Source organism: Dipodomys merriami, unplaced genomic scaffold (assembly GCF_024711535.1).
Source record: "Dipodomys merriami isolate MVZ:Mamm:240054 unplaced genomic scaffold, mDipMer1.0.p SCAF_25, whole genome shotgun sequence".
Lineage (NCBI taxonomy): Eukaryota > Metazoa > Chordata > Mammalia > Rodentia > Heteromyidae > Dipodomys > Dipodomys merriami.
In genome coordinates this window covers 13,179,346-13,201,279 of record NW_027203937.1, presented here as the reverse complement: position 1 = coordinate 13,201,279, position 21,934 = coordinate 13,179,346, and the positions used below count along the sequence as shown (strand labels likewise).

The 21,934-nt window shown below is 37.9% G+C and overlaps 1 protein-coding gene across 1 annotated transcript in view; it reads right to left on the bottom strand.

The window, feature by feature from the left end:
* Positions 1-4,508: 4,508 nt before the first annotated feature.
* Nars2 (asparaginyl-tRNA synthetase 2, mitochondrial) overlaps positions 4,509-21,934 on the bottom strand; it is a 111,672-nt gene continuing 94,246 nt past the window's right edge. The window contains exons 11-14 of the mRNA XM_070034916.1: positions 20,628-20,765; positions 11,034-11,131; positions 8,513-8,539; positions 4,509-5,299 (exon numbers count right to left, since the gene is read on the bottom strand). Of these exons, the coding sequence (XP_069891017.1) occupies positions 5,155-5,299; positions 8,513-8,539; positions 11,034-11,131; positions 20,628-20,765 (408 nt within the window). The 3' untranslated portion in view covers positions 4,509-5,154. The remainder of the gene's footprint in view (positions 5,300-8,512; positions 8,540-11,033; positions 11,132-20,627; positions 20,766-21,934) is intronic.

The following is a 21,934-nucleotide window of genomic DNA, read 5'->3' as shown; positions in this document are numbered from 1 at the left end:
ATCAATCTTTCCCTTTTTTGGGGGGGACATTGCAAGTCCAATAATATTTACAAGCCATAAAGACCTAGAAAGAAGTTACCGAAGAGTCATGAGCTATGTTTAATTAATGAGTGGCTATTTGAATGTCAGTTTAAAAACCATCTAAATTCCTGGAAGAGGCTTTGCAAAGGCCACCAGAAACTACACCACGTGCTAATAATGTCAATACATTTACTGGACTCCAAAACAAACTGGGTAAGAGCTAATTGGAGGACTAGTTGATTAGAGGGGAATCCAAGGCTTCTGGCAACAATAGAACATCCACATATTGGCTATGATCTAATACGGCCTTGTTTTGTGGAAGTCCCACTGAATCATTTAGTGTATGTAATCAAAGTTGCTTTCTGCTCTTTTCCTATCTCATAATTTGGAATATAAACTGAGGAGAAATGATAATGGGATCTTATTCTCACCAATCTGCCTTTCAATTTTGCATTTTTATATTCTTGCCTCACCATTTATGAGAATATATGAACAAACAGTAATTCAATCCACTAGGCATCTTTCATCTATAATTATCTGAAACGAGATTTAAAGATGGGTAGAGCTAATCCATCTCAACAAATGCATCTTCAATGCTTGTTCAGTCATGCTTGAATGTCTAGATTTAATTTATAGAGAAGATGAATATAAGAAATTGCAGAAAGAAGCTTCTGGCAGATCCTGTTTAGGAGGGACAAAAGGTCAAACAGTACTGTGAGAGTCTCTGGGCTGGGCTGGAGGTGAAAGTTATCTAAATCTGGAATGGCTCAACATACAATTAAGTCTCATCACACCAAACACTATGACAGTGTAGCTCCCTCAGTGCAAAAAGACACCATTTGGACAGTAACTTTTTTTTTTTTGGTCCCTGGTGGGGCTTGAACTCGGGGTCTGGGTGCTGTCCTTAAGCTTTTACATTCAAGGCTAGCATTCTACCACTTTGAGTCATAGCACCCAGTGTAACTTTTTTTTTTTTTTTTAAACCACCAACCTCAAAATCTGAAATGAGAATGACAATTGATGCTAAAGAAAACATTTCAAAGTGTCAGAATATACTCTTATTTGTGTTATCATTTGGGGTGAGTAATGCTCAGAACTCTTGGAAAAAAACCTATATGATTTCTCTCCTATTGGAAACTATGTATACAAATAACAATGTAAATCAGCTTCAAATCACCTTTTAATTCAGAAAGGATCCTAAGAATATTATTATAGTGTAGACAGACCCACATTATTAAATCCAAGTTCTAGTCACTACATATAGACTCATACATTGCTTTGTGTAGAATTTAATATCTACAAATTACCTAATGAGTAGGTATCTAAAGATTTTGCCTGTAAGCCAGTTTCATGTTGGCATTTCATCTGTGTTTCTGACATCATTGTTTGTTTTGTTTAATTATTGGTAAAATAGAAGAACTGAGCCAAAGATAGAAATCATTAGCTTAGGGTAGGTGTTCAGATTCAACCAGACACTCAACCTGTGCTCAACTTAAGGGCATTAAATGAATAAATACGAAGTTTTGGAAGTATGTTACTGAAGGTTCCATCAAAAAGGCATGAAACAAAGTAGCTGATGTTTTGAGGAGGATCTTTCCTTATCCCACATCTAAACCATTTAACATGATTAAATCTACTGTCTAACTTTCAGAATCTGACTTCATTATACATTCATTATACAGAGACTTAGCATTCAATAAAATCTGGGACTGTATGTGTTTTAAAGATTAGACTACAATTGTTAGTGACTATTTCTAGCACAATTTAAGAGACAAAAGGGACCTTAAGTGTTTATTCCAAAATGAAGTAGATATTTTATCAGCACATGAAATAACTGGAGGATATAATCATTATTTTACATGTCTAATTCTTGGAGCAAAATTAATGGTGGTGCTGGGACCAGAACCTTGAGTTTTCAACAGTTATTTTGGACACCCTGCCATCATTTAATACTACATACTTCTTAAAAATTCCTGGGATGCATGATTCCCGATGGGTTTGGAAACTCTTCCTAGTCTGTAAAGTTGTTCCACAAAATTAACAGTATTAGAACTAGAATGTCAAATCAATACTAGCTGATGTTGCAAATCCTTCAAAAATTTCTGCATTTTGTCCTCCAGATTTAAGGTTAACTATCACTGCCTCCCCCCGCCCCCAAATGTATTTTCTAGCAAACTTATCCATGCTTATCTTGCTCTTTACATAGCACATACAAATTTGAAGTAACACATGACTTATTATTTATCTTAAATTCCACAAAGGGGGGTTATTTCTGTTTTGATCACAACTGTTTATTTGATATTTAGCACACATGAGAGTGGCATATAGGGCTGGGAAGGTGGCTCAGTGGTAGAGCGCTTGCCTTGCATGCCTGAGGCCCTGGGTTCGATTCCTCAGCACCACATAAACAAAAAGAAAAAAGCCAGAAGTGGCGCTGTGGCTCAAGTGGTAGAGCGCTAGCCTTGAGCTGAAGAGCTGAGGGACAGTGCCCAGGCCCAGAGTTCAGGCCCCACGACCGGATCCCATCCATCTCCCCCCGCCCCCCCCAAAAAGACTGGCATATAAAAGAAGCTTAGGCTAAGCATGCAATCCAAAGCTTGGGAGGCAGAGGCATAAGGATCATGAATTTAATGGTTTACATAGTTACACCCTATCAAATAAAGTAAAATAAAAAACTCAACTTTTTTTTTTTTTTTTTGCCAGTACTGGGGCTTGAACTCAGGGCCTGAGCACTGTCCCTGAGCTTCTTTTTGCTCAAGGTTATGGCTCTACCACTTGAGCCACAGTGCCACTTCCAGCTTTTTCTGTGTATATGGTACTGAGGAATTGAACCCAAGGCATGCTAGGCAAGCACTCTACCACTAAGCCACACTTGCAGCTCTCAAACTATTTTTGAATAAATCAATTTCTCTCTCTAGTCCTGGTTAAGGCAAGTCTTCCTTTCTTCAACTTCATATGCAAGCCCATGGATTGAAATTCCAGGACAGTAGACTTTAAGTGAGATTTTAGTTTAGCAAAAGCTACCAATTAGATTCAGAAACTGATTTTTTGAAGGCTACTGAGCTATCAAGAAGACACTGGAAAACCAACTGCCCAGATGCAAAGATTCCCAGTATATTTAGCAGAAGGTCAGTTTGTATTGTAACCCTAAGAATCAGAAGTTCTTTTCAGCTGTTTGATTTTGAATTAGGTTAAGAAATGATTCATAAACTCATTAAAAATAACCTAAGAAAACTATATGAGACTCAGAAAATTCAATTCTTCAATAAGTGACTTTTACAATGATTTGCTACACTGAATTCTACTGAAAATACTATTTGCTATAGGTTCATATATATGCAACTCAATGAAGACTAAATGACTAAATAAGAGTTCTTAAGAAGTCTGTATAGAGTCTTTTGTTGTAGTGCTTGGGATTATAGTGCTGTACCATGTGGCACAGATCCAAATGACATGCATGCTAAGCAAATGCTCTGCAGCTGAGCTACACTTCCAGGCCTTCCTTAATTTTTTTTTTTGTCAGTTGTGGTGCCTGAACTCTGGGCCTGGGCACTGTCCCTCAGCTCTTCAGCTCAAGGCTAGCGCTCTACCACTTGAGCCACAGTGCTCAAGTGTGGTGCTGAGGAATTGAACCCTGGGCCTCATGCATACAATGCAAGCACTTTACCACTGAGCCACCTCCCAGCCCCCTGTCCTTAAATATTTAAGGACACACACAGCCATATCATTATCCTCATCAACTCTGTGAAGAAAATTCTTGTACTCACACAGAATAAGTGGTTTGTCCAAAGTGCTAGACCTGTGAGGTCTCAAACTGTCAAAGCATTGCTTCTATCATTCTTTTAGACCATACCAATTCTTTTTTTCTGTTTGTTTTTTTGTGTGCCTGTTCTGGGGCTTCAACTCGGAGCCTAAGTACTCTCCTTGAGATTTTGTGCTCAGGCTTGAGCAACAGCTCCACTTCTGGCTGTTTTAGGGTAGTAAATTGGAGAGAAGAGTCTCAGGGATCTTCCTGCCCAGGCCGGCTTTGAACTCCAATTTTCATATCTCAGCCTCGTGAGAGACTATACCAATTATGGCTGAAAAATTGCTCACCCTTTCATCTTAGCCACATTTTCCATCCCTGTCTTGAATTAAAGGTACTTTTCTTCCACATTTCATCAGGAAAGAACTAAGAAATTTAAAAGTAACTTTTTTTCTCCGATATTGATTTAAAAATCTATTTTAATGACAGCGTAGTTACAAATATCTAATATTGATTATCTACAACAGTGTCTAAAGAGTTAAATTAATGCAATCACATCAACTTTTATAGATTAGCAGTTACAAATGTTTTTTTTTTAATAACAAGCCCAATGGAAGATTTTAATTCAGAATAGTAAATTCCTTAACTCAATTAAAACACTGATAAGAAATATTCAGCTTCAAAGTTTAGTAAACATTGAGAATAGGATGGACATTTACTAAAGGTTAAATGGCAAAAGAGAAAAGAGCCAACAATGTTTTATTTTGAGCTGCTGGTTGTTTCTCAAAAGCTATACATGTAAATAAGTGATCTACTGATAAAAAACAAAGTAAAAAACATTATTGCATCTTGTCTCAATGTGAAGACTTTTGAGGCTATTTAGTTTGTTTTCCTTCCTTCCCTTCCCTTTGCTTCCCTTCCTCTCCCTTTCCTTCCCTTCCTTCCTTCCTTCCTCCCTCCCTCCATCCTTCCCTCCCTTCCTTCCTTTCTTCGTTCCTTCTCCTTTGTTCCTTTTTGAGATGGGGCTCACTGTGTTGTCCAGGATGTCCTTGAACTCCTAGGCTCAAGAGATCCTTCAGTAACAGCTTCTGGAGTGGCTGGGACAGTAGGCCTAATATGTAGGCTCAGCTACATAATTTTCTTAATCGAGATAATAGATTTGAATGTCCACTTGCTAGAAGATCTTCTCCTGGGGGAGTTAATTATTTGATGAAATACTTTTGACTTCCTAAAAAAGTCATGATTCTATTTTTCTTATGTTACATCTTATGGAACAATAATTATATATTGAAATCAGCATTTCTATGGTTCAATAATGCAGACTTCTGTATGCATATTCTGATGCAGTGACTTTGCCACAGGGAACTTTTCCTTAACCACCTTTTTAGCTATAAAAGACAGGAATGAGTAAATCTTGGAAAAGGGATAACATCTTTGATATTGGCGATTCCCAAGATGCACTGTAAGTAGCGTTCAAATCCCATCCCAAAACCTCCATGTGGCACAGATCCAAATTGACGAAGGTCCAAATACCTGTTTTTAAAAACAGAGAATTATTACCTATAAACACTGTATGATTAGAATTCTACATTTCAAGAGTCTTTTGCAATCATTTGTTACTGTTCTACATCATTGTGGTAGACCAGCCTAGTCTTTTCCCTCCTCAGAGAGAGAAATGGAGAAGTTACAGGGATGTAGCTACCCAAGGTTACCGAGATAAGTGGCAGTAAGTACATCCTGTTGTGTAGCTGTAAGCTTTAGTCACTTGATTCTTTTTCCTTTCAAGTTATTTATGAGTCCACAAATGCAAAGTCTTGCCTCATGAAGCGCAGACTATTTAATACTGAGTTTAACTGTTTTCCTTTCTTTTATTGACATGCCAGTGATAACGCTGTTTTCCTCTTTGCTCACGTTATACTGCTGAATACACAGAAAAGAACGAAGTGCTTTTCTAGATACATTATAAGGAGTTATGCCCTCGATTGTACACTGCATAGGGGCAGGCATGGATATGGTCTGTGATAGGTACTTCCTTCATGAAGAATGACTCTTTATAAAGTTACAATAATATACTTTTTGGGTGCCAGCATGGGTCCAGTTTCTGTTTTTGGGCCAGTGCTGATTCCTGGAGTCATTTTTCTAGTACACTCAATAGCCTCTAATGCTCACCCAGGCATATTATAGTCTCATTTAAGACAACATGGCTAACAAATGGTACAGCCATGATGGAGACACAGATTTCAATAAACCAACATAGAATAAGATTCTTGTAGTGAAGAGATTTTATTTATATAATTTGTATCATTTGGTAGAGAACTTTTTGAGTCATCTAATATGAATTAAAATAAGGTGTGTCTTAAATAATTAGTAAAATGATTTCTACAATAAGATTTATCACATAGCTGACAGTCATTTGGCTCAAGCATAAAGATTGTCATCTATCTCCTCGCTATTTATTTATTTATTTATTTTGGGTCCGGTCATGGGGCCTGAACTCTGGGCCTGGGTGCTGTCCCTCAGCTCTTCAGCTCAAGGCTAGCGCTCTACCACTTGAGCCACAGCGCCACTTCCGGCTTTTTTCTTTTTGTTTATGTGGTGCTGAGGAATCGAACCCAGGGCCTCAGGCATGCAAGGCAAGCGCTCTACCACTGAGCCAACTTCCCAGCCCCTCTCCTCACTATTTATAATAGCAGACATACTATTATTTTAGGGAGTCAAGATTAAGTATTTACCTTCTAAAAAAGATAACTTTCAACAAGATGAGCTATAACCAGAAAGAGTATCAATAGGACTTACTGATCTCAGATCAAACTCAGATTAGTATCTTGAGTAACTGAAATTTAATTGGTGAATTTATATTTTAGGTTTACAAGTCATGCAAGTATCCTTAGGATTTAGTGACAAAATGAGACAAGATTGATCAAAGGCATATCAAACCACTAGTCATAAATACCTGAAGGACTTGAACAGGCTGCTAGAAATAGTTTTAGATGTGTCTAAATTTCTCATACATTGGTGCTGACATGTTTGTAAACTCATTTGAAATTTCTTATTTCCTGAATTGGCTTTGTCAGGTTAAAACAAAACACCAACTACTTCCAAGAAAAATATGTGTATGTACACATACACACACTTGATTGTTGTTACATGATTCTAGGGCAACTGGTTATAGAAGAGATACTGTTAAAATCTGTGAAATACTGTTAAAATCTGTGAAATTAGTTACAGGTTTTCTTTGCACATTGTCTGCAAAAGCAGGGAATGAGTATATTTTCTCATGCCTGGCTATTCACAGTATGAAGGAACACTAGCAGAGATCAGACTTGAGTATTTCTAAGGTTCCTTCTACCTTTAATATATTATGATTACCATGTAACAGGAAGCAAAATAATAAATACTTACAGTTAGAAATCTTAAAGAATGTGAAAACTTAGTTGGGAAAGATTAATATTGAAATTGTCAATAAAAACTAGCAAAGGCCTAAAGTTACACAACCAATAATTAAAACAATTAGCTTTTCATCAAGGCTAGTTTTTATATCCTATATTAACTCACAGACAGAGTATAAGGAGAAATGCATACACTTGCTTAGTCAGGCTTATTAACTAAGTATCAAGACTCAGAGCAAAGGAAAAGGGGTAGAAAGTAGCATTTACTGAGTCTTCCATTCAGAGTGGATATTTAATTTATATTGTTTCATTTCATCCTTACAATAACTCTGAAAACAATATAATCATTCTTAGAGAGATTAAATAAACTGAAAGCCCTTAATGGTAATTACAAAGCATTCAAATGCCATTACCTGGATGTAATTTTAGCAACTCTGAAACCTATCTTATTCATTACTAAAAGTGTAATTTACCTCTTCTTTTCCTGAGGACAGCAAAGGGTTAATGAAATCTGCAGTACTACATCGAGTTTCTAAAGAAGTGTATTACAGAAATACTAACAAGTAACTTATCTCTAGTGCAAAGTTCTTTAATAGGACTGTGAAAAGAACTACAGAATAGACAGGAAGTGAATGTCTAGCTGCAGACAGATGTCTTTCTTCTCTAGGTAACTAAGATTCCAGTTCTTGGAGACCTTAGACTTAATTTGAGTTTTCACACATAAAGAAACTGAAGCAGGGGCTGGGAAGCTGGCTCAGTGGTAGAGCGCTTGCTTTGCATGCATGAGGCCCTGGGTTCGATTCCTCAGCACCACATAAGCAAAAAGAAAAAAGCCGGAAGTGGCTTTGTGGCTCAAATGGTAGAGCGCTAGCCTTGAGCTGAAGAGCTGAGGGACAGCGCCCAGGCCCAGAGTTCAGGCCCCATGACTGGACCCAAAAGAAAAATTAAAAAAAAAAAAAGAAACTGAAGCATAGTAAGAGCAAAGGTATTTGATTAAATGATCACTTCTCAGCTCCAAACTTTTAACTGTAAGATCTGTAAGGCACTTTGCACCTCTGGGCCTTAGGTCTAAAAAGAGGTAACAAAAAGGGAATAATAATAGTACCTATCTCTCTGAGCATTGTGATGATCATGTGAGATACTATACATGAAAATGTTAACTGATATATAATAGATCTTTTTAACACATCAAAATAACAACTTAGTTTTCATGGAGCTAAAGAAAATTAATAAGCTTCTGATTCCCTGTTCAACTATTAATACTCTCCCACAGAGTGTGTAAATACAAGTAAAAGTTTTTTTATGTAACACTTAGACCAGTAACTAGAATAAGATCATTTAGGGGATATGTTCTTACCATTGGTAGGCTTCTGTAAGTCCTGATCTATAAAAGGAAAAAAAAATTGTTTCAGGCAATGGCAATAAGATAAATATAGAAATCACCTAACACTTATTCTAGATTATGTGTAAAGATCTCTTTATGAAAAAGTACACAAAAAAGATGTGTCTTCCAACAATATGCAATGGAGTTGAAGGTATGAAACTTGATAGTAAGATGCTAATACTCTAAGCTATTCTCAAGTAAGTGTTAGAAAACAAATGTTACAGAATGAAAAGAGGATCCAAAGACTAATCTGAGATGGGCTTATTGTCCTGTGACATGAAAAAAAAAATGATTACCAGTTAAGATGGCTGAGTACACACAATGAATATAGATACAATTCCTATTCTACAACATTACACAACACAGATTCTGAGGCTGCCTTCATAACAGTGTTGCAATTTTGTCAAATTTGAGAAATGTAAATAACATTTAAGCATTCAGTGTTCATTAAAGTTAATCTCAGCCCTGTTTAAATAACGAATTGTCCAGGACCACAGTGCATCTGAAGTGATGAGGGCTGTGATAATTTAAACATATAATACTATAGAAAAATATGACCAGTAATCACAGTCAGATCCCTGAGATAGGGAAACACATATCCATTTCATTAGGAAAGATAAATTTGGTTATTATCAAATATTAGGTAAACATTTAATGTTATGAGGAAAGGTTTCCTGGAGGAAGGAAGTTAGGAAAGAAAACAGACCAATTAATCTTTCAACAGAAGAGATTTCTTGCCATGTATGATTTTTATTGTGTTTAAAAAAACAACAACAGAAAATGCTGAAATTCTTTCCATCTAGCGTCTGACCTTCAATTCCACAACTTTCTCAGGACTTTGTAACACTTTGGTAGTAGTATCGAGTCTTCTCAGGTCCTCTTAATTCTCCTCCCCACCCTCCACACTCCTCTTTTTCTTTAGGAGCCTAAGCCAATACAGACCTTAGTAGACTGGGATTTCAAAACTAAATTACCTAAAGATTTATAGATTAGGATCTTGGAAAAGCATCTATATTGAAAGCATTTCTCCATTAGGAAAAGAAGGCCTTACTAATGGCTAATTTAATAGGATGCTTTCAAATTCGAGCTTTTCCAGATTATGAAACCAAGTATTATCTGGAGAAGAGGATTAAGACAGGAAGTTTATAAGTCTGGAACAGCCCAAGTGAAAATCATGGAAAATAGGTTTAGAACCTGGGCTAATTTAGGAAGTCATTGTGGTCTGCTGGCAAACCATGCATTTTCTGACAAATCTTGAATATACAGGAGTGGTAGTTCAATTAGAAATATGATTCCCTATTTCTCATCTCCAAAGTGTTTTCTTTTTCTTGTTTTTTATCTTTTACATTTGGGGGGGGGGGGAGGCGCGGCTGGTCCTGAGCCTTGAACTCAGAGTATGGACACTGTCCCTGAGCTTCTTTTGTTCAAGGCTAGCACTCTATTACCTGAGCCACAACTCCACTTCTGGGTTTTGTAGTAATTTATTTCAGGTAAGAGGTGCAGTGGTTCACACCTGTAATCCTAGCTACTCTGGAGGCTGAGATCTGAGGATTGTGGCTAGAAGCTAGCCTTGGCAGGAAAAGTCCATCTCAAATTAACCACCAGAAAATTGGAAGTGGTGCTATGGCTCAAAGTGGTAGAGTGCTAGCCTTAAGTGAAAAAGCTCAGGGACAGCACCCAGGCCCTAAGTTCAAGCCCCACTACCAACAATAACAACAAAAGTTTCAATGACTTTCTTGCTCAGTCTGGCTTTGAACTGTGATCCTTAGATCTCAGCCTCTTGAGTAGCTAGTATTACAGGCATGAGTCACTGGCAGCTGGCTTAAATTATCTTTAGGTAGTTGTACAAAGGACTTTTCATTTAACAAAGCATTTTACAAATACAATGTACCTTGATCAATGTTACCCTTTTCATCATTCTCCAAAGTATTTTCTCTGCATTTATAGATCCATTTACCAGGTCTCAAACAGCAAGTCAAAATAAAATAGCAAAATCAAGACCCATACACAGTAGAGAACCTGGGGAAGTGAAATTTCCTTATTCTAAATGCTAGCTGAGCAGTTATTTTTAGTTCTTTTCTTTTCTTGTCTTTATCCTTTTCCTGGTTCAGTCTACCCTTATATGTTGTAGGAGGCTGCCATTTACAAACAAGAGAAGGTTAAAAAGAACACAGGTAAGAAAAAATGCAGGACAAGCTTACAGGGAAAATCTTCCTCTTCCTTTTGCTATTTAAAAAGCTCCTTTCTACAGAGAGATATATGTACAAATGGCAGACAAAGATTATTGTAGGCTTGTTTCTGACACTGTGAGTCTTAAGAAAATGAAAGCTGAGAAAGATTAGAAACACTTTACTCAAGGCTACAGGACTTTGAGATCTAGGACTCTGAGATCTCTGACTGTCAGGTGTGAGTACCAGGTGTTTTTCTCTGTTACTTTAGAGGAACTACCTTTGGACTATTCTAAAGCGAATTTTCTTTTAGGTTGAATCAATACCTGGCCAGTTGTTGCTCTAAGAAATGGTACCGCTCCTCCCTGAGGCTGCCTCCAAAGAGCTCTCCTACCCCAGGTACCAGAAGATCAACAGCAGCAACCTAGAAAAAAAGAGAAAAAGAAAAAAGAAGAACCATGAATAGCATTACATTTTCAGATTATTCCAACAATCAGTGGATACTAAAAATTATTGCCACTATGCTGAAGGAATACACCTTGTCCTATTTCTTTTTAGATTTCTTTTTTCCTTATACATTTAAGAATAGCATGTTATAGATCAAAGCACATTAAAAAAAACTTACTATTCTAAAATGGGGCATAGTGGCTCAGAAGGCTGAAATCAGAGATGGAGTCTGAGGTCAGCTTGGGCATAAAGTTAGAAGCCACCATCTTAACCAATAAAAAGGTAAGCATGTTGGCACATACCTGTCATCCTAGCTGTAAAGAAGCAGCATTAATAGGAGAATCATAGTCCAGGCCAGCCTGGACAAAAAGCAAGATCCTACTCAAAACATAACAAGAGCAGAAAGGACTGGGGGGCATAGCTCCAGTGGTAAGCACTTCTCAGCCAGCTAAAGATACTCAATTTAAACAAACGATCTTAAATATTCACATTGCCTTCTGTAAAATGAATATTTCTCCCCATATAAGTAAAAAGACAACTTTTAGTGTTTTAATAGCTGTACAGTTTCTTATTTAGAAGGTTACACATGGTGGGACATGCCTGTAAGCCCAGTACTCAGAAATATGAGGCAAGAGTATCTCGAGTTCAAGCTAAGACTATACTATAAAGTCATTTTCTCATTAAAAAAAATGCACACACGGGGCTGGGAAGGTGGCTCAGCGGTAGAGTGCTTGCCTTGCATGCATGAGGCCCTGGGTTCGATTCCTCAGCACCACATAAGAAAAAAGAAAAAAGCCGGAAGTGGCGCTGTGGCTCAAGTGGTAGAGCGCTAGCCTTGAGCTGAAAAGCTGAGGGACAGTGCCGGCCCAGAGTTCAGGCCCCACGACCAGACCCTCTCCCCCCCCAAAATGCACACACATTTAACTGCTTTCCTTTTGTTGTATGTATGTGTGTGTGTGTGTGTATGTGTGCATTTGTTTTCTCATAATAATGTGACAATGAAGAATTTAATTTTTGCTTCTAGAGATTGAACCTAGGGCCTTGTGCATGCTAACCATGTATCCTACACACTGCTGCCCCTACAAATGAAGAGATATAATTTGCAGTATTTCAGAATGTGATATGTAAATTTAAGTATTGATTATTAATCAGATATAAATTAAAATATACCACTTTGGAGTTAAGAAGACAACATAAAACTATATATATATAAGAGAAGATGTAAACTACTATTGGCATACACTTGTTACATCTCTTCTAGTCAGCAAGTTGGCACAGATAAAAGAGGCTTTAAATATGCAGTATGTTTTGAGTCAACAACAGAAAAGAAATTAAAACACAGGGTGTTTATTACAGCGTTATTTACAATAACAAAATCAAGTGTATACCAATAGGAGACTATTTGATAAATTTCAGGCAATGATACAAAAAAAAAGGGACTTACATGTACATAATGTGAATTAGTTATGTTGCCACTATGATGGGAATGTAAATTTAAATTATTCCTTCTTTTCTCTTATTTGTATTTCCTTTTTTTTTTTTTTTTTTGGGGTCCGGTCTTGGGGCCTGAACTCTGGGCCTGGATGCTGTCCCTCAGCTCTTAAGCTCAAGGCTAGCGCTCTACCACTTGAGCCACAGCGCCACTTCCGGTTTGTTTCTTTTTGCTTATGTGGTGCTGAGGAATCAAGCCCAGGGCCTCAGGCATGCAAGGCAAGTGCTCTACCACTGAGCCACCTTCCTAGCCCCTATTTCTATTTCCTTACTATCTAAAATGATGTCACAAAGCATCCTAAAGTGGGGTGAGGGGAAGCTGGCAGCTTGTTACTTCAGTTTGTATTTCAATTATTAGTAACATTTAATTTTTCAGAAAATTTATTTGCAATCTGTATTACTTTGGTAGAACAAATTCTTTTCTTTCTTTTCTTTTGTTAAAGCTCAAGAATATAAAAGTACAAAGTGGAGAAAAATTTAGTGTAATGCTGGGCATGGTGGTTCAAGCCTGCTAATTCTTGCTAGTTGAGATTCAGAGATTGGGAAATCATGGTTTGAGGTCAGCCCCAGCCAAACAGGTCATGAAAAGTCCATCTCAATGGCTGGGTTCAATGGTGCACCTGTGATCCAGCAACAGCAGAAGCACAATGATTGGCCACAGTGGTGTAGTGCAGGGTGTTATACTCAGCAATGCAGGAAAAACACTGGCTCTACAAACCAGAGTACAACTGGGAAATGAAGCCACACGTGTTTGAAAGTTCCTTTTAGAAAATATCCAACCCCTTTAAGTAGATGGTCCAAAGCATTTCTATTTATTCCTGTTTCTAAGTTTCATCTCTGATTATTTCTGAGCAACACAGATGAAAAGTAATGACATAAGAACACCCAAAGTAAGTCAACCTTCCTACATTAGTCTTTTTCCTGGAACCTTGTTAAATCACAGCCAAGAGTCACACATGACCTGGAATTATTAAACATCTTTCTGAATTAACAATCCTAAAAAGGTAAGACCAGAAAATATACATATTTGAGTTTCATGGCTTTGGGAGTAATGAACTTTATGGAATAGGAACCAGAGCTAAATCACTAAAGAATTCACCTAATTCATAGTAAAATGTTTTCTCAATCAAAAAAATTACCATTATTTGAGTAGTTGTAATTAAAAATTACAACTGTGCTTTAATGCATCTTTGGAGACTTGAAATAACTGGAAGGACTTCAGCACTTCTGTCCTTTCACTCCCCTGCTGGGTACCACTATAGACTACTTTTCCCCAAACTACCCCAGCTTTAAACAAAACCTGTTTACTTTGGGCCAATGTTCTAGGAGTGGAATGGCCCTGGCCATCTTCCTCCATGTATGTAAGTTTTAATTTTGCTTAAGTCACACAGCTGCAACAACATGCTGTCTAGAAATAGTATTGGTTCTCAAGCTGAACAAACCTTACTTTCTATTTATGATACTCCCCCATGATTCAGATTCTTTGATTCTGATCAACATACTGAAAATGAAACTCAGCTCTTGAACTAACAAGCAAGTTGGGCATAGTATTGCCTGTTAAAAACAGAAGGGCGGGCAGAGAATGTGGCTCAGTGGTAGAGCGCTTGCCTTGCATGCCTGAGGCCTTGGGTTCGATTCCTCAGCACCACATAAGCAAAAAGAAAAAAGCCAGAAGTGGTGCTGTGGCTCAAGTGGTAGAGCACTAGCCTTGAGCTGAAGAGCTGAGGGACAGCGCCCAGGCCCAGAGTTCAGGCCCCACGACTGGACCAAAAAAAAAAACAAAAAACCAGAAGGGCCTGGGGTGTGTGTGGCTCAAGTGTTAGAGTGCCTAACTAACAATCACAAGACTATTGAGTTCATAACCTGAGTACTGCTTCCAAACAAACATAAGAAACTCCAGGCAGACTAGACAGAAACAATGCCTTTGGTATACCATTTTTTTCTATATTGAGTTCAAAGAAAGGAAAAAAGTTTAATGTCCTTTCTTTGTTTACTTCTCTTTCCTTCTATTTCAGGATTTAAAAACACTAATGACCACCATATATATTCAGATGCTTTTTAATTTAATTTTTCAGAGGCTATTACTTGGAATGGTATAATATTACAAAATATTATGAAAAGACAATGTTTTACAAGCCATAGGAACATGTTTGTGGTCTCAAGACTCTCTTACCTTTTGTTTTAACTGCTATCCCATTAGTATTGTGCCTCTGTAAACAACTAGCTAGGTTAAAAAGAAAGACCCTTCCAGATGCAACAGTGGGCTGTCAGGAGCAGCGACTGAAAAAGGTTTGAAGCTAGTATAAGTGAATCAATTTTACTTCTTTTTCTTTCCTTTTTCTTCTATTGGTGGTACTAGAGTTTGAGCTCAGGCCTTTGTGCTTGCTAGGCAGGCCCTTTCCCAACTACAATGCTCCCAGGCCTTTTGCATTTCAGTTTTTTCCAGACAGGGTCTTGTGTTTGCTTGGGACTGACAAAGACCAAGACAAGATCCTTCTACTTACTGCCCCCAACTAGCTGGGATCACAGACATCACAAGCAGTTTATTGATTGAGATGGGGGTCTTGCTAAGTTTTTATCTAGGCTGGCCCAGAACCGTTTTTTTTTTTTTTTTAAATTGGTCATGGGGCTTGAACTCTAGACCTGGAAACTGTCACTGAGCTCTTCAGCTCAAGGCAAGCACTCTAACACTTGAGCCACAGTGCCACTTCTGGTTTTCTGGTGGTTTATTTGAGATAAAGAGTCTCACAGACTTTCCTGCCTAGGATGGCTTTGGGCCCTGATCCTCAGATCTCAGCCTCCTGAGTAGCTAGGATTACAGGCTTGAGCCACCAGCACCTGGCTGGTCAGGAACCTTGATTTTCCTTTTTTCTGCTCCTGAGCAGCTAGAATCAGAAGTGCTTGTCACAGTGTCTGGTCCTTGAAAGAGGCAAAAGTTTTACAGTTTGCAAAGATTTTTAATGGTTTTAAAGGAATGGAATGCACACCTTGCCTTGAAATATATGTTCTTTTTCCCTCAGGGCCAAGGTAGTTACCACATTTCTTTCTTCCTTCGGGAGCTCTAAATTCCAGGCAAGCTAGCAGAAAACATCAGCTGGAGGCCAAAGGTTTTTAATATATGAGTTCTTCCCCTTAACAGAGGAAAAGCATTTCTGTTTAAACCATCATTTTTAGAATTAAAGTCTAACTTCTGGAAACTACCTGTGACTTTCCCTACTTTTCCATCTTCTATTTCATAGACTATTGATGGGTTTGGGTTTGGAATTTTAAAAAAATTCCCTTTCTCAATCTTAGTAATTGTTACCACTTAATCTAAGATCTTATCTTTCCCTCCTAGGTAGTAAGATTCCCACAATTATCTTACTTGTCTTTAATCTCTTCCTACCTCAATCTCACCTGTATACCAGTTGTTGGGTTTATTTTTCATTTTGTCTTCTGCTATGCTGAATGAAGCCCAAAATTTCTCCAGTATTTCAAGCTATCCATAATTTGGTCTCATTTTTTTGCTTTGCTGTCTTTATCACAATTTCCACTCTCCACATTTTTATAGTTTTAAGAGAGAGAGAGAGAGAGAGAGAGAGAGAGAGAGAGTGTGTGGTGTGTGTGGTGTGTGTGTGGTGTGTGTGTGTGTGTGTGTGTGTGTGTGTGTGTGTGTGTGTGTGTGTGTGTGTGTGTGTGTGTGTGTGTGTGTGTGTGTGTGTGTGTGTGTGTGTGTGTGTGTGTGTGTGTGTGTGTGTGTGTGTGTGTGTGTGTGTGTGTGTGTGTGTGTGTGTGTGTTCCAATGCTGGGGCTTCAACTCATAGCCTGGGTGTTCTCCCTTAGCCTTTATGCTCAAGGCTGGCACTCCTATTGCTTGAGCCACACCTCTACTTCTGGCTTTTTGGTGGGTAACTGGAGATATGTCTCATAGATTTTCCTGTCCAGACTGGCTTTGAACTGTGATCCTCAGGTCTCAGCTTCCTGAGCAGCTAGGATTTCAAGTGTGTGTGACCAGGGCCCAGATTATAGTTTTAATTTGCAAAGCAATTTGGTACACAGTTAATGAGATTTCCACAAGCCTGTAAGACACAAGGGTAATATCCACTTTTAAAGTAAACTTAGAGAACACACCGTGTGACTTGTGATAATTCTTGTGAGGGCTGTCCTTTTCTCCTTGCTCTTACTGAGATGTGACTTGTGCATACACAGGTTTCGACCTTGATGTACCACTATCTGCTACCCTCATCAGAGGTCAAACAAATGGGTTTGCCTGATTGTGGGCTTTGATTTTTACAACTGAGTTAAATCAACACTTTTTGCAAGTTATCTGGGTTGGTATGTCGCTTACCAACACAAGACTCTGCCTGTTTCCAAAGTGATTTTCTTTTTATCAATTTATATTCCCACCAGCAGTGCAAGTTTCCTAACTCTGTTATGAACAACTGGAATCACAGGCCTTTTATGTTAGCAATTCTAATTGGTATGTAGTGGTGCCTTTTTGTGGTTGTAATTGGTATTTCCCCATCAACAAATGGGATTGACCATGAACCCCTGAGAATATTTGGCCAAGAAAGATTAAGTGGTAGTTACAGAAGAAAAACCTAGGGTTGCTGGCTGTATGTCAACTGCTTCTTCTGACATACTACAATACTATATTCCAGAAAGATCATGGCTTTAGCAAAGCCACCAAATATGCCACATATCCTGCAATACTTAACAATTGTGTGATCTTGCACAAGTATCTAGCCTCAGGTGCTAAGAAACAAAACCACCTTTTCTGTAAGAAGGGGATTACAGGCCCTTATAGGCACATTCAATGTATTCAATATGTATTAGTTTTTTTTTTCTCTTTTGAACATTATATTTGTCACATACTAGGTTCTCAATAATGGATGCTTATTTAGAATCTGTGTTTAATCTACTTTTAATCTTTTCTTCAGCCTAAAAGCCTGAGCACATTTCCTGTCTAATTCTGAAAACTGAGTTTACTTAAGTATGTTCATGTAAATAATTTCTAGACTCCCTGAGTTTCTTTTCTTTCTTTCTCTTTTGTTTTTTTTAAGAAGAAAAGATTTATTGCCAGCAGAGCTAACAAGGCCAAGTTCTCATGAGGAAAGGGAGAAAATAGTCCTCTCTGAGTTTCTTTTCTTTGCCCTTCTTCGTAATACTACAGCTTTGAACATTCTTGTTTTACCAGAAGGCTTAAGGAGCATCTATGTTCATGTTTATCTGGCTGAAATGGAGAAATACACTAGCAGCAAATCTATTTCACACACACAAAATTACTTTTCCTCTCATCATTCTCTAGAATTCCTTGAATTCTACAGAATTCACAATGCACAATATTTAATAGTAAAGAATAAGGGAACAAATTAAAATGGACTGAAATTCATACTTTTCACTTTGACATAAATTCCTAGGATAGCCATTCAACACTAAAAAAGGTAAGTTAGGAATAAAAGCAGGTGCTTATTTCAACAGGTTGTAAAAAACTTAGGTTGATAATATAAAATGTTATAATCTATGGTTAAGGTTAATAGCCCTACTAAATGATACTTGAATATTTTGGTAATGATAAGCTACATGCTATAGTACTGCATAAATTGTGGAAGTACACAAAAGTCTCATTATAGTACTTTTACAGACCACATAATTAGAGAGACTGTGCTATAAACAAGGCCTAGTGATTTGTCTCAAGGTAAGATATGTTAGTGCAGTCCATGGGACAAATACCTTTTTAAGGACTCTTATGTAATAACAATGTTAGATGGAAGTGCCAGCACTCTTGCTCATGTACATACACACATTATGAATGTGCTCTATCTCTGCAATATTTAATCCTGTCAACTTGATTAGACTGAAAAGTATCTAGGATATTGTTTGTTAGTAATAACTGACTTAATGAATGGATTAACCCTTTGTTAGATTCATAATCTGATGGCATTACTGGGAGGTATAAAAGACAAGTGGTGGGGCCTACTAAGAAAAACTGGGTGACTTGAGATGTGTGCCTGGGCTATGTCCTATCTTTTCTGTTTCCTAGATATGATGTGAAATGTGCTCTGCCAGGCTCTTCCTGACACGTTTGAAACTGAGCCAAAATAAATATTCCTCTTTTACATCTATTGTTTATGTTATATATTTTGGTCACAATGAAATAAAAGTGATTAATAAAATTACAATAAGTTTTGGGTCTCCCTCATCAGTATTATGGTTTGGACGCAGGGCCTTGAAGTTGCTCAGCTGGCATTCTACTACTTGAGTTAGGCCTCTACTTTTGCCGGTTAATTTTTGGAGATGGAATATCTCATGGACCTTTCTGTCCAGGGTTGGCCTTGAACTCTATCCTCTAGATCTCAGCTTTTTGACAAGGTAGGATTACAAGTGTGAACCACCAGCACCTGGCCACAATTAAGTTTTAATCACAATGTAGACAGTAAGGAGAGAAAACTTCATAGTTCTTGACTATATACCACTCCAAATATTGCTATGTACTTTTCATATATTATGTAATTTAGTCATCAGAACTCCAGAACACAGTAAATCACAGCTTCACCTACCACCCTGCCTACAACCTCCTAAGATTCGAAATGGGCTATGCCCAAATTCCTAACCCTAAGAAAAAAAATTTGCTATTGGTCCAAGAAAAAAACAGATAAAGAAACTCTGGAAAATATTATCATTTTACTTGTAGATATCAGGAAACTAAGATTTAAAGGTGGTATAACTAAGATTACATATTTATATGCACAGATCTGAGAGTTGACCCTAAAAACATCTTATCCTAGGGCCATTAGATTTTTCCTTTAAGCCAGACTGCCATCACTTATAAAATTTAAAGTGGGCTGGGAAGTTGGCTCAGTGGTAGAGTGCTTGCCTTGCATGCATGAGGCCCTAGGTTTGATTCCTCAGCACCACATAAGCAGAAAAAAGCAGGACGTGGTGCTGTGGCTCAAGTGGTAGGGCACTAGCCTTGAGCTGAAGAGCTGAGGGACAGCATCCAGGCCCAAAGTTCAGCCTCCACGACCAACAAAAAACAAGAACGAAAATGAAATTTAAAGTGAAAGTTCTTTATAGCACCCCATCAATTTCTTTAGCAAATTAAGTCACTACTTACTAGGTACCTACTATGTGTGTCTAAAACCAAATTGAATTGTATACATTCACCTATCCATCTAATCACCTGCCTATCACTAGATATCTCCCAGGCACTTTGTCAGGCACTAACAATACACTGGTGAGTGAGAAAGTGATCTTCAGGACCTCTAACATAGAGTCATTAACTCATCAATTAAATAGCCATACAATACATAAATACAAAAGAATAACTGCATTAAAGGTTATAATAAACATCCGCATTAAAGTTTATGGGCTCATGCTGTAATCTTAGCTACTCAGGAAGCTGATATCTGAGGATAGCAGTTCAAAGCTAGTTTGGGCAGGAAATTCTGTGAGACTCTTTTCTCCAATTAACCACTGGAAAACTGGAAGGGGCACAGTGGCTCAAGTGGTAGAGCGCTAAACTTGGGCACAAAAGTTCAGGGACAGAGCCCTGGCCCAGAATTCAAGCCTCAGGACCAACACATACCCACAAAAAAAGTTATGGTAGATTATAGCTAGTAGTTCTAGTCTGAAACTTCACGTGCTACTACTGCAGCATGTAACAGAAGTTGGACAGTAGATCTGTCATACAGTGTTGCCATAAAATGTTGTAAGATATTTCCTCTCAGTTAAACAAAAACAAAACAAAATAAAATACAACTTTACTTGCATTCGCTAATTAAGACCACGTTTTTGACAGATGATGTTTACAGAACACTGGAATCTTGGAATTTCAATGTTAAGCTTGTTAGAGGTAATGGATTTAGAAAATATTGTCACTGAAGAGATGAAAAGAGTGATAGCCATAATTTAAATAAACATCAGAAAAACTAGATAAAATTAAACCAAGGAAAACCCAGAGTCAGATAATAAACCCCAACTTAATGAATATCTTTTCTTACTGTGTGCTGGGGGCCATCTTCGTTATCCCTCATGTAGAAAGGCTTGAGTACTCGTGGATAATTAATGATGAAGACAGGTATGTTGCCACAGTGCTGTACTAAGTATTTCTCATGTTCAGTTTGTAGATCAGCACCCCACTGTCATGAAAAAAAATAGTAATAGCAAAAGGAGAGGACAGATGTGAAACATTCAATTAAGTACCCCAAAATAGCTTCTTTCAGTTCCAAGGGTTCCCACTCCCTGAGGCTCAGTGATGTGTGGAGCTGTCTGTGAGGTTACACAGTTGAGTTAAACTAAAGGGACACACTTGTTAGCCAGAACCAAAGACCTGGAAGGATGAAAGCTGAATCCAGTAGATAAACACTATGTTTTGGTCCCTCAGCAGCATTCAGCTAGTGAACAGCACCAACAGGAAAACAAAGCGTACTTTCTAAAGGGATAAAACTGTTCAGCACTGCAGTTTTTATTAATATTGCCTACAGCTTCTCTCCAAGTTACTGTTGCTATGTCTCAGGAAATTAAATGATGGAAGATAATATTTCTAATATTGAGTCTATCTCTGGCTAGATGGCTCTTGTTGGTGAATTTTTTTTTTTAAATCGAGTCAACTTAAATACAATATGCTCTTTGATGGCTAATAGAACTGTTGAGCAAATACTAGTGTGCTTATCAAATTCCAGGTACAATGTTAGGAACTAAATTTAGTAATACAAAAGCAGTTAGAATTCTCTACTTCACAAAGCTTCCAGGGTGAAAGACTAATATTAAATTTAAAATTACACAAAAATATAATTGGTTACAAATAAAAACAAGAACAAATTATGGTTAAATACTTATCAGAACATCTGACAAGTGGGAATAGGAATGGTGGGAGAGATGGTTTAAAGACACAGATACTATATATTTATATTTATGTATATTTTTTTATTTTTTGGTTGGTCCTGGGGCCTGAACTCTGGGCCTGAGCACTGTCCCTCAGCTCTTTAGCTCAAGGCTAGCACTCTACCATTTGAGCCACACTGCCACTTCCAGCTTTTTCTGCTTATGTGGTGCTGAGGAATTGAACCCAGGGCCTCAAGCATGCAAGGCAAGCACTCTACCACTGAGCCACCTTCCCAGCCCTTTTTAATATTTTTTTAACCCAGGGCCTCCACTCTACCACCTGAGTCACATGCACAATCCTTTTGCTTAGGTTATTTTCTTCCTGGGCCAGCCTTGGCCTTTGAACCTCCCACCTACATTTCCTGAGTAGCTGGGATTACAGATCATACATTATACAACTGACTTATTTGTTGAGATAGTCTTG